The sequence below is a fragment of the Brassica oleracea genome, chromosome C6 (genome assembly GCF_000695525.1).
Source record: "Brassica oleracea var. oleracea cultivar TO1000 chromosome C6, BOL, whole genome shotgun sequence".
NCBI lineage: Eukaryota > Viridiplantae > Streptophyta > Magnoliopsida > Brassicales > Brassicaceae > Brassica > Brassica oleracea.
The window spans coordinates 145,839-161,761 of NC_027753.1; the positions used below are offsets into that span (position 1 = coordinate 145,839).

Below are 15,923 nucleotides of genomic sequence, written 5' to 3' on the forward strand. Positions count from 1 at the left end.
TGATATTATTATGGCATTTGTAGCTTTTATATGTTGGATCACTTCTGGTTTCTAATGAGTAATGAGCAAGATTATGTCTAAAATGGTCAATGAAAATTTATTTTAGTTATTTACTTACTGATAATAATTAACCATAAAATCCAAAGATAACACAAAAGTAATATCATAAAAAAGAAAATCCAACACTAATAATAAATCTAACAAAAATAATATTTTTTTACTTCATGTTCTAAACCCTAAACATTCCCTAAACCCTGAATTTATCTTTTAACTCCAAACTCTATTTTTAAACATTAAAATCATTGTTTACATAAAATATAATATTTTAAAATGTATAGTCTATGAAAATAATTAAGTTTTAAGAGTTGTGATTAAAGTTTTAGGTTTCAACCCTAGCCCCTACACTAAACTTTAAAACTTCAATATTTTGATAGTATATAACTTAAATCTTAAATTTTAACTAAAATTAGATCTTTTTCAATGTACGGTTTCAAATTTAAATTAAATCTTAAATCTACACCCTAAATCTATTAACCTAAATCCTAAATCACACACCTCAAAACACTATATTCCAAACCCTAAACTCATTAATCATCTTGTTAATTTTATATCATCAGTTTTATTTAGCTTAAACTTGTTTATTTAAATTTTAAATCTAATCATTTTGTTAATCTTATATCATTAAATGAAACCTAAATTTCAAACACTAATCTTAAATCTACAACCTAAATTTAATACCCTAAACTCCAAACTTAAACATTACATACAAAGTCATAAATCTAAAATTTTAAAATTTATAATAAAAATTTTAAACTTAAACTCCATTATATTCTAAAACTCAAACTATAAAATTAATTATAAATCTTAACCCTAAACCACTTACCTCATATTAACATATATCATAAAACATCAAATTTTAAATTATAAATAGATTATAATTCCTATAAGATAAATATATCACTCCAAATTATACATAATATTTCAAATTATAAATTTACAAAATAAAGTCAAATCATCAAGTAATAAATAAGAAAATACAAAATAAAAGAAATATTCTCATTTTAATTTTATTATTTAAATATTTTAATCAATCACACAACCAAAAATTCAAATACTAAATTTATATTTATAATTTTAACTTAAGAAATCAAATTATTTAAAGTTTAAATAAGTTTTATAATAACTATAAATTAATAGAGAGATAATTGGTATTGTTTTTTTAGAGCCATTGATTTTGATTTAGATCAAAAGCCCAAAATCATTTTGTCTATCTATCCTCACACTTTCTTCCTATTGGTCAATTTGTTTATGGCATTGATCAAACAATCAATGGTTCACAACCATTCATTAACTCTTATCCAACAGATAAAATTAAACACATTTAATATTATTTTTGTTTTTTTCTTCTTCCTCCTTTTCTCGTTTCTGGTTTCTCAGATCTCTCTCCTCCTCTCTTCTCTCTCACGACATTGCATTTCCTCTTCTTTTTTTTTCAATTGCTCGTCGGAAACGAAACACTTGGATCAGACGCCGAGACCACACCATGTACGTTTGAAGAAATCGAAAGCCCTGATTTCAGAGACTTGAAGGTGATATGGCTAAACTTTTAGTCCGTGATTTGATGATTCTTAATCAGAGTTTCCTGTTTTTTTTTTTAAAGGGGTTTCTCTGAATCTGTCTTGTAGTTAGGATGAGAAGTGCCAAATTAGGATTGTCTCCCTGTCTGAAACTGTTGATGAAAGTTTGAATCTTTTTCTATTTTTGTTTTGAAAACTGGGTTTCAAGGAAGAACGAGATGATGAAGATGAAGAACAGCCGGAGATGGAGAGAAGATGCGGAGGCAGAGGAATAAGCAACGGCGTATGTGGTGGAGCCGAGCAAGAAGAAGAAAAAGAAAGACGGAGAAGGAGAGCAGACAGAGACGCAAGGAGGAGGAGGATGAAGTAGGAAGATGACGAGCAGATCGAACGGTGGTGGTCTCGGCATCAACGAGGAGTGCGGCGGAGATTGAAGAAGAACGTGGTTTAGTTAGGTTTAGTTAGGTTTGGTTAGGGTTAGTTAATAAACCGGATTTGTATGTAAACCGGTTTTTGTAATAAACAAATACATTTGTAAACCAAAATTTTAATAATAAATAATTTTATTCACAAACCAATTATATTAGAATTTTATTTTATTTTTAAACGTGGATTAAAATATATTAATTTATAATTTTAATTAATAATTGTGAATTTAAAAATACAAATGAGAAATAATAACATAGCATTATACTTATGTCATTATAACATATTTTACAGCTTTATAAAAACGTTATGAAAAATAAATTATAGCACTAAACCAATGCTATAAAAAGACTAATCAAGAGCAGACGTTAAACGCTATAATATGTCTATTTATTATAGCACATGAAAAAACGCTGCAATAAGTGGGCGGCTGTCACGACGTTCTTCGAAACGCTACGAAAAGCCTATAATAGCATTTTTCGGGTGCTACTAATATCGATTTTTCTTGTAGTGAAATTGGCAATAAAAGATCGACTTCTCTAGATGCTCATCACTGTAGAACCTAAAATCTACACTAAGTATTTGATAGTGATCGGGGTTTGATCTAGGGAAGACAAATGATGTAGGCAACAATATCTTTAGAACACTAAACAGTTTCCAGTAGGTAAAAATTGACTTTATTGATGAATAAGATCAAATACAATGAGTTGAACTAGATCGAGTGATACAAACGAGAACCGTAAAGAAAAGAGTCTAAGATCGGAAGGAAACAAGGTCGATGTTAGTGTGTAGCTCTCTCTAAGGTTTTCAACGTGTTCTTCTTCATGTCTCTCCTCCTTTCTTTATAGTAAGTCGACTTTGTGATCTCTGTAACTGCTCCGCGATCTCCGGGACTACTCCGCGATCTCCGGGACCTCGACTCCTTCGCTTTCGAGCTCGATTGCTTGCTATGGGCTTCGGTTCCTTAAGATCCATAACTTTGATCGCGGCCCGTTAACGTTTTGACCGAAATTGGGTCCAACATTTGTCCCCCAGTATTTTTTGATTTGATCGAAAAGAATAAAGAGGCGGTTAGTTTGTTGCTTGATAACCGATGCGATCTTGGTTTGATGGTTCTTGGGAAACCGTTGTTTGCCACGTAAATTTCATTTTCTCTTTTTATTTTTTAAAAAAGGTGTAACGGCTATATCAGCCGCTGCTAGGACAAAACCTAGGTGGCTTAGCTTTTCATTTTTCTTTGATCGATTCAGCTCCTTCCGAAAGCTCTTCGATGTCAGACGAGATTCGTGGTTTGATCGAGATTCTTCGGGGAGGTCGTTCGAACTGGTCTTCATTCGACCAAACTCGGATTTGAACTGTCTTCGCTATGCCGGAGGGTATCAACAGGGCCCCTCTGGTTGGGGGTTCTGATGACGAGGCCGAACACTCCCAGGAAGTCATAGCGACTCCTTCCGTTCAGGTCCAGTCTTCGGATCGATTAACTAGACAACTCGTGAGGAAGTCGTCATTCCGTACTTCTGGGTCTGTGTCGAGGGGCCATGCTTCTGGAAAATCTCTCTTGATCTCGATTCACGACTCCGACGATGAAAACGCTCCGGGAGAGAGGCGATCTCCTGTCTCGTTGAGCCCTGGCTCGGAGGACGAGACCGTTGCAGCGAATCGCAAACGACGCCGGTCGTCGAAGGGTGCCTTGCCCGGCCCATCTCGTCCTAGGTTTGTTCCTGAGGGAGATGGTTCTTTGTTTGCGGCCCAAGGTGACCTAATTTCCCTCGCTGGTCGCATGAGGTTTGCAGGCTGTCATCTTCCATCTCTTGCTTCCTCAGCCGAGAAGGAGGCTTACGCCAAGGTTGCGGTGGCGAGCTCCAAGGTTCGTTTCCCACCTTCTTTTCTTTGAAAGTTTGCTTCGAGGTTCTTATTTGCTTGTCTTGATTTCTTCTCAGGTGATGTAAACTTTCAATGAATACGTTGTGGTGATGGAAGACCACGTCGTGGCTTCTCGAAACGACAAGGAAATCGAGAGCATTGGTTCCAAGATCAAGAGGCTTTCGAAGGAGCTCGAGGTCACCAAGCGAGAAGGGAAGAAGGATGCCGAGAAGATCGAGGCTTTGACTGAGGATTGGAGGAGAATTCACCAGGAGAACGAGGCTCTTACAACCCAAGTGGTTGCTCAGAAGGCGAAAATCGCGGTGCTCGAGGTCGAGAGGGATCGGGACATTCATCGTGCTTCTCGCATTGCTCGTCGTGACATCGAGCAGCCGTACAGAGAGATCCTTGAATCTTTGGAGGATAGGTGGACGAGCAAGAAGAAGGAAGTGTCTGTCGAGATCCGATTGCAAGAAGTGACCGCCAACATCGATCTTCTGAACGAGCTCAAGGACGGGGGATGACCGTTGACGCAGAGCTTGCTCGTTTAACGGAGATGGAAAGGGATTGTGAGGACCTCGTCGCTTCAGCCGCCGTGCCAGATTGGTCGATCTCTGAGCTCGATCTTCCTCAAATCTCTGAGGATTCGGGGGATCAAATTGGGGGGTCGTCTGTCCCCGATGATACCGCTTCTAGTTAATTTTTTTTTTTTTTTGTTTAATATCTTTTTGTTCTCCGCGACCTTTGATCGTGATACCTCGGATATTCTTAATGGATAAGTATAATGTTTCGGGATATCTTTGTTTCCTTAGCTTTCGAGATTTTTTTCGTTTGGGTCGTTGAGATACGACAAAGCACTGATCCTTATAAAGCTTCGCTTTGTTTTTAGGATTTACCGTAGCATTTTGTTCAATTTCGTTTTTGCTTATCAAAGAAATATGGCTTCGAGAAAGTTAAACCCTCGCGGGTCTGATAGGGTGCGAACTCGAACTGGTAGTGCTAATGCGGAACGCATTCGATCTGGAGAAGTGAGCGAAGCGCTCACAGAAGTTATTCGTGAGGAGACCCGACTTCCGAGGATTTCAACCCAAGAGGCCAAGGACCTCGAGGGTGAAAAATCTGTTGCTCGTGTTAAGTCGAGTAGCCCAACAGGTTCGGAGGGGAGTGACCACCCCCCGAAGAAGGCGAAGACGAATGGTTCGAACCATCGTCTTGGTGTTTCGGGTGAAGCGACCATTGCTAAACCGTTTCATTGGCATTTCTCACACTCCAAGGATTGCCCTATTACGGAAGACCCGGACAGTGTTGCCCACTTGGTGAGGCATTTCAAACCTGCTGGGTGTCCGCTTCCTTCTTTGCGAAATATGACGAAACGTGAGGCTTATGTGAAGATGGTTGTGGCTCATGATAAGGTCGTTCTTTTTGATACTCGATCCTTGTCAAATTTTTGGTTCGTTTTGTCTGTGCTGATTTGCTATGTTTCAGGCCATGAAGGCTAATAACGAGTTCGCGGCGACTTTGGAAAAGCGCATGCAGGACGTCCCGTGCTCTGACGAGCTTTACGAGATAAAGAAGGTCGTTCGAGAGCTGAAGCTTGGTCTGAAGATGGTTCAAGATCGAGAGTGTACCAATGTCGCTCAACTGGCCGCCGCTGAGAAATTGGGGAATCAGGCTGCTTCGCTCGAAGCTCGTCTGCGAGTTGTGAGTAACCAGAGGAAATCGGCACTCGAGCAAGTTTCCTTTTTGGAAGCGAAGGTTGAATCTTCTGCTAATAAGTTCTCTGATGACCTTCGTCGCGCGATTTATGACGCTAAAAAGGCTCTGGCGGATAGCTATTTGGACGTGTTGGTATCTCTGAAGGAGAAGTGGGAGAAGAAGAAGGCCGCAACTGATTGTGAAGCTCGTCTTAGGGAGGTCATGGCGAACATAGATCTCTTGAAGGAAATCATGAATAACAATCTTCTGGCTTCGGATGAGTTGTTGCGACTTCGAACGAAGGAGGTCGAGCTCGGGTCCGAGTTCGATGTGATGGCGGTTTTGGATTTCTCCGTTGGGAAGCTCGATCTGCCTCAGATTTCGGAGGATCTACCAGATGATTTCTTTGCTAAGATTCCCTCTGCGGCGGACGATTTGACGAAGTGCTCGGGTGGTCAGTTCGAGGATAGCGAATTTGGCATCGAAGAGTAGCTTTAATGTTTTTCTGTTTTTGTTTTCCATTTTTGCTTCTTGTTGCTTTATTTATTATTATTTAATAAAGAAGGGGTCGTGAGTCCCGGTTTGTTTGCTGTTATTATTTGGTTTTTGGGTTTATGCGAGGCCGATCTTTTTGGCCGTGAGTCGATTTGTTGTAGATACTATCATCGATGGTTTTGTTGTAACAAAATGTTTTGTTGGCTAGCTTTGCCGCGCTCGTTGGCGGAGTTGGACGCAACCGAAGACTTGATCAGGGTCTCGGTTTTCGGTCGACTGTTATAGTTTTGCGGTTTGTAGATGTAGGAAATCTGATATGCTCGAACTGCGATATCAAAGAGCTATATTTATTATTATATCGGATTTTGTTTCGTTACAAATTTGTAAAAAGAAGGCAGTTTAATATTGCCGTGCCGTTGTTCCTCGGGTGTTGCGATATGCTCATTCTGAGTTTTGTGGTTGGAGGGTGACTGGACTCGTGTCGTGAGTTGCCTACGTACCCTTGTCGAGGGATCAAGTCATAACGTAGTTTGATTGTTTTTCCTGAGACAGGGTGTTGGTCGGTGGTTCGTGTACATGGGTACGTTTGTTGTTGGTTTGGCCGCTTGACTAGGGGTGTTGCTAGATGTCTTTGAAGCTTGCGAGGTAGCATGTTCTGGAGCTCTTCCGACTTCCTCTGATAGTCTCGACTCCTTTCGAGGTTGGAAATTTCAGGCATTGGTGATATATTCAAGGAACTGTCTTCATGCTATATAGCCAAGGCCTCCCAAGGATTGCTTTGAACGGGGCTGGACGGTGTATCACGATGAATTCTACGATTTTCTTAATTTCTCCGGCAGTTACCGCGAGTTCGATCTATCCGAGGGAATAGGTGGTTTCTCCTGCGAACCCAATGAGGGGTGTTCGTTCTTGCTTTAGGAGTGCTTTGGTGAATCTCATTCTTTTGAACGTGTCGTAAAAAAGAACATCAGCCGAGCTTCCGGTGTCGATCATTACTCGAGATAGTTCGCAACCGCCGATGTCGAGTCATATCACGAGAGCGTCGTCGTGTGGTTTATCGAGACTTGCGGTCTCGTTTTTGTCGAAGGTGATTTCATAATCGGGACCTGATAGGGGCTCTCTCACTCCTACATTGTTTTCGGCTCTCCGTTGGTACACTTTGATTGAGTTGACCGAATTGTAGAACCTGGAGCCTCCGTAAATGAAGTCGATTCGTTTTTTGCCTTTGTCATGGGCCGGAAAATTCCATTTTTTAGTCAGTGCTGGTCGGTAGTGTCTCTTGTGTCTCTGCCCCCCAGACAGATTGTGATTAAAGGTCTGCATTCTGTCTTTTTTTCTGAATCTGTAGGGCAATCGGTTTTTCCAGTAGCTCGCGAATTTTGGTCATCTTGTTCTTTCGCTTGAAGTTAGAGATTTTTCCGCAAGGATACTTCATGTTTGGGTTGTACTGAGCGATGCTGGGAGGAGGAGTAGCTTCATTGGGGTTTTCCAATGTGCGGATCACTACCGTGATCTCGAAGCGTATCTTCCCTTCGGTCTAGCTCCTGATTTCGTCAGCTGCGTTGGCTTTGGCCCCCACGAAATCATGTCGACTCTTTTCTTCGGAGCTGGGGGTGGGGAGCTCGGTGATTCCTGCTCGGTCTCCCTGCCTCTTTTGTTTGTCGAGACTTTGGTTTTTTCGGTTGGATTTTGGAGTTACTGGCTCTTCCTCTCCCTCTCCGGTTTCTTCAGTGGTTTTCTTATTTTCGTTCTGACTGCGAAGCGCGGCTCGACATTCTTCGGTCGAATGGCCTTTGCGGTCATGGAAGGCACAATATTTGCTGAGGTCGTATGTCGAAGACTTTTGCGGTGAGTTGTTTATTGCATATGAATGTTGTCCTTTGGTCGCCGGCTCCATAGGAGCAGTAGGCTTTTTAGCCGCATTATTCTTGTTCGCGCTATACTGTTCTTTTAAGGCTGCGACCTCCTCTTCGTGGGTGGCGAAGTAAGAGGCTCGGTGTAGGGCGTCATCCAACGAGATAGGTACTCGTGCTGCTAGTTCTTCCCTGAATTTGGATGAGAACCAGACGCCATTCTTCAATGTTGCTAGGGCAACAACCTCGTTCGGATGTGAAATCTTGGCCTTGATTTCTTGGAACTTGTTTATGTACGTTCTCAACGGCTCGAAAGGTGCTTGCTGGAGATTTCAATGATCTGCCTCGGTAACTCTTGTCTTTATGAAGACTGAATACTGTTTGAGGAACATATACCAACTGAGTGAAATTGTCAATCGAGTTTTCTTCTAGTCCAGCGAACCATTCGAGGGCGGCCCCCGTGAGGTTCTCGGCGAAGAAGCAGCAGCAACCGGCCTCTTTTTCGTCATCAGTGAGGTGTGCTCTTGATATTGCCAAACGGAAGGCTCGTACGTGGGCCTTTGGGTCTGTGTTTCCTGCATATTCGGGGAATTTTAACTTTCCGACGTGATACAGTCTGACGCTGGCGATTCTGTTTGTAAATGGAGTCCTTCTGGTTTCCTCGATGACCATGTCTATGTCTAGGGCAGAGCTTGTTGCCATATGCACGATCGCATGTATCCTTTTGAGCTCGGCATCGTTCCTCTCGATGTAATTCTGAAACGCTCCGGTTTCATTCGGGATCCTTAGGTCTTCCCTTTGGGGATCGATATTGACGGAACCACAAAGATCATGCCTCCGAGCTTGTTCTGTTGAGTTATCGAATCCCACTTGGTGGAAGGTCCTCGTGGCGGATGGAGTTCGATTCTCGGGGATCAAATGGTTCGACGGCGGGATCCGTGTTCTCGGTTCTCCCTGTCTTTCCGTTGATCCGTTCTGGAATTGGATAAGAGTGCTTCGTGGGCGTTGGAGCCCGGTGTCGATTTCGTCCAATCCACTGTAGCTTAAGCTTCGGTGGGTCATGCCCTGCGGTGGGGGTCGTTGTGAGTTTTCTCCCGTGTAGCGTCCGGATCGAGCGCTTGGGATCTCTGGAGTACCGAACAGACCGGTGCTTTGGGGGTTCGACGTGGCTCTTAACGGATCGAGGGGCGTTTGATTTCTTTCTCGAATGTTTGCAGCTCGTTGCTCTGCGAGTTCCCTCTCAGCCTGGTCTAGTCGGTTAGTGATGGTTTGATTGGCGACCCTTTGGTTACGAATTTCGTCGATCAGAGATGAGAGCATTCCTCGAAGTTCGGTCATTTTTCTCGGGTTTGTGCTAGAGGGGTTGGAGAAATTGGTCTGGATTGAGATCGGGTCAGGTCATCGGCGAATTGTCTGTCCCCGGGGCGGTTCCAGACTCGAGCCCCGACTCGTTCTGGGATCGATGTCTAATTGTTCGAAAGAGATCGATCTTGACTTGAAGTCGCGATCGGAGGGATTCATTGCGTCTGGATTGTTCCGGTCGTGTCATTGGCTCCCGTTAACCCAGTTGGTGTCACTTCGGTCCCCGAGTCGGATCCGATAGGATCGATGTCGTTGACTCTTGAGGGTGTGGTTCGGCGGTTTGGTTGGGATCCATAGTCGCGCTTAGGAAACTTAGATCGGTTTCTTAGCAAAGATGTTTTTCGTTTATCTTCCCCACAGTCGGCGCCAAAATGTAGAACCTAAATTCTACACTAAGTATTTGATAGTGATCGGAGTTTGATCTAGGGAAGACAAATGATGTAGGCAACGATATCTTTAGAACACAACGATGTTAAACAATTTCCAGTAGGTAAAAATGGACTTTATTGATGAATAAGATAGAATACAATGAGTTGAACTAGATCGAGTGATACAAACGAGAACCGTAAAGAAAAGAGTCTAAGATCAGGAGGAAACAAGGTCGATGCTAGTATGTAGCTCTCTCTCGGGTTTTCAACGTGTTCTTCTTCATGTCTCTCCTCCTTTCTTTATAGTAAGTCGACTTCATGATCTCCGTAAATGCTCCACGATCTCCGGGACTACTCCGCGATCTCCGGGATCTCGATTCCTTCGCTTTCGAGTTCGATTGCTTGCTATGGGATTCGGTTCCTTAAGGCCCATAACTTTGATCGCGGCACGTTAACGATTTGACCGAAATTGGGTCCAACAATCACTAAAACTGTATATAATATCTTTTACTTATATTCAGTAGCTCGTCCCGTAAATGACTTGCCTGCCTCTCTTTTTGTATTTGCTAAATCTTTAGTTTTACTAATGATAGGAGTCTCCAAACTCCACATTTAGATAATTAATTAGTTTTACTAATGATAGGATTCTTCTAATTTACTTCCAGACAAACATGGTATTTTAACCGAATTGAACGAAAATACCAAAACCAAATCCGGACTGAAACTCAGAAATAAGTGAATGTTATTGTTTCTTTAAATCTGAAAAACCGAAACATAACGGGAACCAAAAATTGAATGGAATATATTTGAAAGTATAACTAATAAACATATAATATATGTTCATAAAAATATATTATTACCAAAAATTCAAATTACCCAACATGTTCCAAATTACTTGATTTATCTTGAATAAACCGAATCATCTGATGTTTTAGTGAATTGATCGGAATTACCAAAAAACTGAACCAAATACAATTTTTTGGGGGTATTAGTTGATTTCCAATACTTTTATGAGAACTAAACCAAAAACCCATAGAACCAAACCAAAACTGACCATATAATCTTATAAATACCCTGACTGTATTGAAAATTAGATCGAGCTCCACCATTAATTGGAACATCCTAAGGTTAAAAAGTATATGAAAAAGACACTCACTAATAGTAATAGTAGTGAGTTATCATGTTAGACAAAATGTTCTGCAGACCTCTGATCATCAGAGTCCCAAGACAGTAATTCCAAGGTTGCCCAAGTATCATGACCTCCATGAATCTGCAACTGGTTAGCCTCAAAGCAGTATACACTGTGCTTTATACCGATCTTGCTTGATCCCTGAGTGCATTTCAGCTTTTGTTTATCCAGGGCGTATCTTATTCTCACCGAGTTCTCCCAGCGCCAAGTCATCTCGTATAACTTAATGAGAACAAGATAAGGAAACGATGACTTTGGTTCAGATTCTAACATTCTTTCTGCTAATCTCTCAGCGAGTCTTGTGTCTCCAAGATCAATGGATGCATAGAGAATAGGTTCCCAAATATGAGAGCTTGGTTCAAAAGGCATCTTCTCAGCGATGTCATTTGCTTCATTGATCATACCAACCCTGCACAGCAATTCAACTACACAGGCGTAATGCTCATTCTCGGGATCAACTCCATGAACCTTTTTCATCGAAGAGAATATCTGAATCCCTTGGTTAACAAAGTTAGCATAACAACAAGCTACCAGGACACCCATTAAAGTCACTTTGTCCGGTTTCAGTCCACGGTGCATCAACAAGTGACGGAAAATGGCAAGGGACTCATCCGCTCTGCCGTTTCTTGCCAAACCCATTATCACTGTGTTCCAAAAGAACAAATCTTTTTCATCAGTTGTTACAAACACTCGCATTGCTGAATCAACCAACCCGGTTTTGAAGTACATCTCCATGAGTGAGGTAGCCACAGGTGTGTCCAGATCAAACCCTAACTTGACAGCCAAAGAATGAACTTGAGCTCCGTGATCTACCATCACGACATTCAGTGAGCTCAAAACGCTACTGAAAGTGAACTTATCCGGCTTAACTCTCTGCCTCATAGCGAGAATAAAAAGCTTAAGAGCCTCTTCTCCAAAACCATGCCACGAATAGCAAGCAATCAAGGAGTTGCACAACACCGAGTCCCGTTTCTCCAACTGTCGAAAAAGCTTAACCGAATCCTCCAATCTGTTGCATTTGGAAAACATGTCAATCGCAGCTCCTGAAACAACGGTGTTAGAAAGAGACCCCATCTTGATGCAAAGAGCTAGAGCCTGCTCACCCTTGCACAAGTCTTGTAAATCCGAGCAAATAGATACAACTGTCGAGAATGTGTATTCGTCAGGTTGATACCCCATTTCTCTCATTACTCGAAACTGATCCAAAGCTACTTCTTTGTTTCCAGAATCAGAACAACACAAGATCAAAGAGTTCCACGAGATAACATCCCTACCCTCCATTGTTAGAAACACGGATAAAGCATAATCAAAAACTCCTAGCCTTCTATACATATCCATAAGAGAATTCCACACCACCGGATTGGACAAACTTACACCGCTGCAAATAACATTACCATGAATTTGTTCCCCATGGCGTACACAAGTAACCAGTGTAGCTAGAGTGGAAATCGTGAACTCCGTTGGCCTAATAACATATCTCTGCATATCCAAGAATGTCCTCATCGCATTTCTCGGAGACCCAAAAGAGGCAAACCCTGAAATCATTGTGTTCCAGCTGACAACATCCCGTTCAGGCATTTCGTCGAACATGTAGAGTGCGCGATTGAGATAATCGTTTTCTAACAAACCCTTTAAGCAGACGTTCCATGATATGGTGTTCTTTTCGGGAATAGCCTCAAACAATTGCAAAGCATAGATGACGGAGCTGGATTTGAAGTAGAGCTGAAGACAGCGATTTCCCCAGAAAGTATTGTCTATCAGTCCAACTTTGACGAGTTGGGCATGGACGATTCTCGCTAAAGTCGGACATTTTGAGAGCAGAGAACGGTCTACGAGACGCGAAAAGTAGAAAGAGGACGGCATGCAAAGTCCATGAGCTCGTCGGTGCTGTAAGAACATACATACATGTGCGGAGTTTTTATTTTTTTATTTGAATTATCATGGCGGCGGTAATTCTTTCACTGTTTAGTGATTTTTTTTTTTTCTTGTAAATGAATTATATGTGTATTTTTACAACGAAAACCGATTATATTATTCAAACATAAAACATAAGATGGTCTAGAGAAAATAATCAACAAAACTAAGATCCCTAGGAAAAAAATCGAAAGATTCTAGCTAAAAGAATCATCGATTTCATTATATTCCCTCGGTATGTCGGATATCGTGAAGGCATGAAATCTTCTTCGATATCTCCAACAATTCTATCGAGAATGTTAGCCATGCTTACTCTTCTTTTAACATCGCAATCAAATCCTTGAAATCTGTTCCAAAATTCTAACATGTAAAATGTTGTAACATACATTCCATTGCTTTCTATCTCTAAGCTTAAAGTAAATTATTTTTATCTTTGATTTCTTGTACCCATGAATTGGTTTTTCAAAAAGTATCTTTCTTAACCCATCTAGAACCACTAAAGATAGATGTGGAGATCCAAAAAACATCTACCAACCATATATTCTTAAAGCATAAGGCTCGAGAAGGTAATGTTGAAGTTGAATCAAACAATCAGCTGGTACATTTGCCATGAACCAGTCTTGACATTCTCCTTCTGCATATCTGATTAACTCACGTGGGTCCATGTCATTCCTCTGAATAATATATCATTCATTATTTTGCAGAGATACTAGATTATCCAATGATAAGGATCTATGTCCAATTCCGGATCTTCAATTCTGTTTTTCGCCAAAAAAAAATCCATATAGGTGTATATACTGGAGACACAAAAAATGGCCGGATGAGAAGGTGTAGCTGATAAGGCTCATGCTTGTATGGCAGATGTGCATTCAAAAATAGCATGATTTGTAGATTCATCTGGTTCTCCACATCCTGGACAAATATTGTCACATCTCATATGTCTACGTGTCAAATTTCTTGTGAAAGCCACATGTCTTGTGACTAATTGCTAGTTATGGCAGTTGGACCACGTGCCTTGTAGCATCTCCGTCACGGGAACTTGACATGGGGTCTAGACATTTCGATAGAAACGAGACTGTCTTGGTTCAGATCATAGGAATTGATCGTGAACAAGTTGTGATAAAGAGAGTGATCAGAATGGATCATGGGAAAACGTAGTCAATATCAAGAGATGGACCAAAGGACTAACTTTGGATGGAATAAGATGAAGAGAGCAAGCTGTACGAGTGATGAGACAGCAGGGTGATACGAGCATGAAGCTCGAGCAGCTGGGAGAAGCTCGGAAAAGCTCAGTCTAGCTCACATCAAGTTGGGTCAGCTCGGCTAGATGGACAGCTAGCTCACTCAGCTGGGTCAGCTGGGAGTCAGCTCAACTCAGCTGAACGGAGTGTTGGAAGCTCTGACCATTGGGTCAAGTCTGGGCGGTTACCAGGCTGGTTGGTTGGACAAGGATGACTATGGGCCGGTGGGCTCTTGTGGTTAGATCATGGGCATGTGTAATCTTTGTGGGCTTCAGTTTAACTTTTCTAGGAGTGGATAAGAAGGCCGATGACGTCTGGTAACTGCCATAGGCGAATGGATGTGATATGGACCATTGATTAAATCAATGGCCAGAAATATAATGGGAGGGATGCAATGGTTAGGAAGTAACTGCCATTTCTTCTATAAAAGAAAGGCACGTCCGTGGGTTTCCAGGCACACCAGGGCTTCCTTCTATACCCTAAAACACAAAGAAATACAGAGAGAAAAGGAGAAAAGGTCGGATTAAACAATCCAAGACCGAGAGTTGGGTGAAGGCAACAAAGAGGCAGTTTTGTGGGCAATCAAGGGGGAAGTCATGAACGATCCTTTGATGGGTTTTCATTATTAATGGCCACGTCTCAGGCTTCCTCTACATCATTAGAACACAAGCAAATGACCAGGGAAGAAGAGAGATGACCAAAATTCACTCTTAATGGCCAAGGCAGCCTTAAGGGCTGATGTGTGTGGATAGGCGGTTTCATGGGAGTTCAAGGGAAGAGAAGTGCGACCCATGGATGGATCTTATCATTACTGGAAGTACATGATAAGACTTGATAAATGCGTGGATAAGAGAAGCATGGTTTTCCTGGTTAAGAGAAGAAACAAGATTCTACACCATCAAGTGTAAGGTAACCGGTTTTATGATTACTTCTCATTTATATTTCTGTCTCTTGTAGGAGCGATCATGGCCAAGAATGATACGCCCTTGAAGACTATGTACATTGTGATGTGATATAAGGATCCAAGAGTTGATGAAAGGGGCCGGATCATGGTTGGTATAACTCGTCCATATGGTGGGTTGGAAGGATGCAATGCATCGGCCATACCATAAGGGGTGGGAACTTGGTTTGTGTTGATCACGGCCTGAACCATCAGAGTGTGATATATGGATGGTTATGAGTGGTCACGATCATGGGTCAAGGGTGAAGAGTCATGACCTTTCACCAAGGTGATTATTCATGACAGTTACAACCGAGTGATCGGAGCTGTTGTGAAGGAGAACTAATAGTCGCATGGTCTATTATGGATGATGATGGCTTATACTATCAACCATTGTCTGGACTGAGATTGATGGTATGATGAGTATCTAGGCAAGAGACACGAATGTCTTGTGAGGATGTGACTTGCAACAATGTGAAACAAGAGTATGGCTAGTACTATGTGTCATGGACCATAAGTGTTGAGCCTACGTGTGTTTATTCAAGGAAGGCCATGTGTGATCTGATCATGTCTGAGTATGGACGACCTGATCAATAGATGATGGATCAAGGTGTCGGATCTACTTGATCAAAGGATGCATCGGTTGGAAGAACAAGACAGATCGCCTTGATTGGGATATAGTTTCATGGACGGTTAGGTAAGAGTGAAGACTCATCTGTTCTGAGTCATGTGGGGTGGTTGGTTGATTGACTTAGGATCTGATGGGCATTGTCAGTCCAAAAGTCGGACTTGGTATCATAAGCTAATAAGCAAAAAGGATGTTGAATGGTGCATGAGCCGAGAAGGGCCAAATGTATATCCTTTGCTGTTTGAAGACTTCTCAAGGGTTACTTAAGTCTGTGGGGATGGTTGGCTGAATGATTAAGTACCCAAAGGGAATGGTTTATGTAGGGGTAAAGGAGCAGGACGAAGTATATGACAGCTGGCCATAGCTCGGTCT

The 15,923-nt window shown here is 41.8% G+C and overlaps 1 protein-coding gene across 1 annotated transcript; it reads right to left on the reverse strand.

Annotated features, from left to right (window-relative positions):
- Positions 1-10,671: 10,671 nt before the first annotated feature.
- LOC106298765 (pentatricopeptide repeat-containing protein At1g43980, mitochondrial) lies at positions 10,672-12,752 on the reverse strand. Its single transcript, XM_013734907.1, has one exon. It carries the CDS (start codon positions 12,725-12,727, stop codon positions 10,823-10,825), a length of 1,905 nt encoding a protein of 634 aa, XP_013590361.1. The 5' UTR covers positions 12,728-12,752; the 3' UTR covers positions 10,672-10,822.
- Between the last annotated feature and the right edge of the window lie 3,171 nt (positions 12,753-15,923).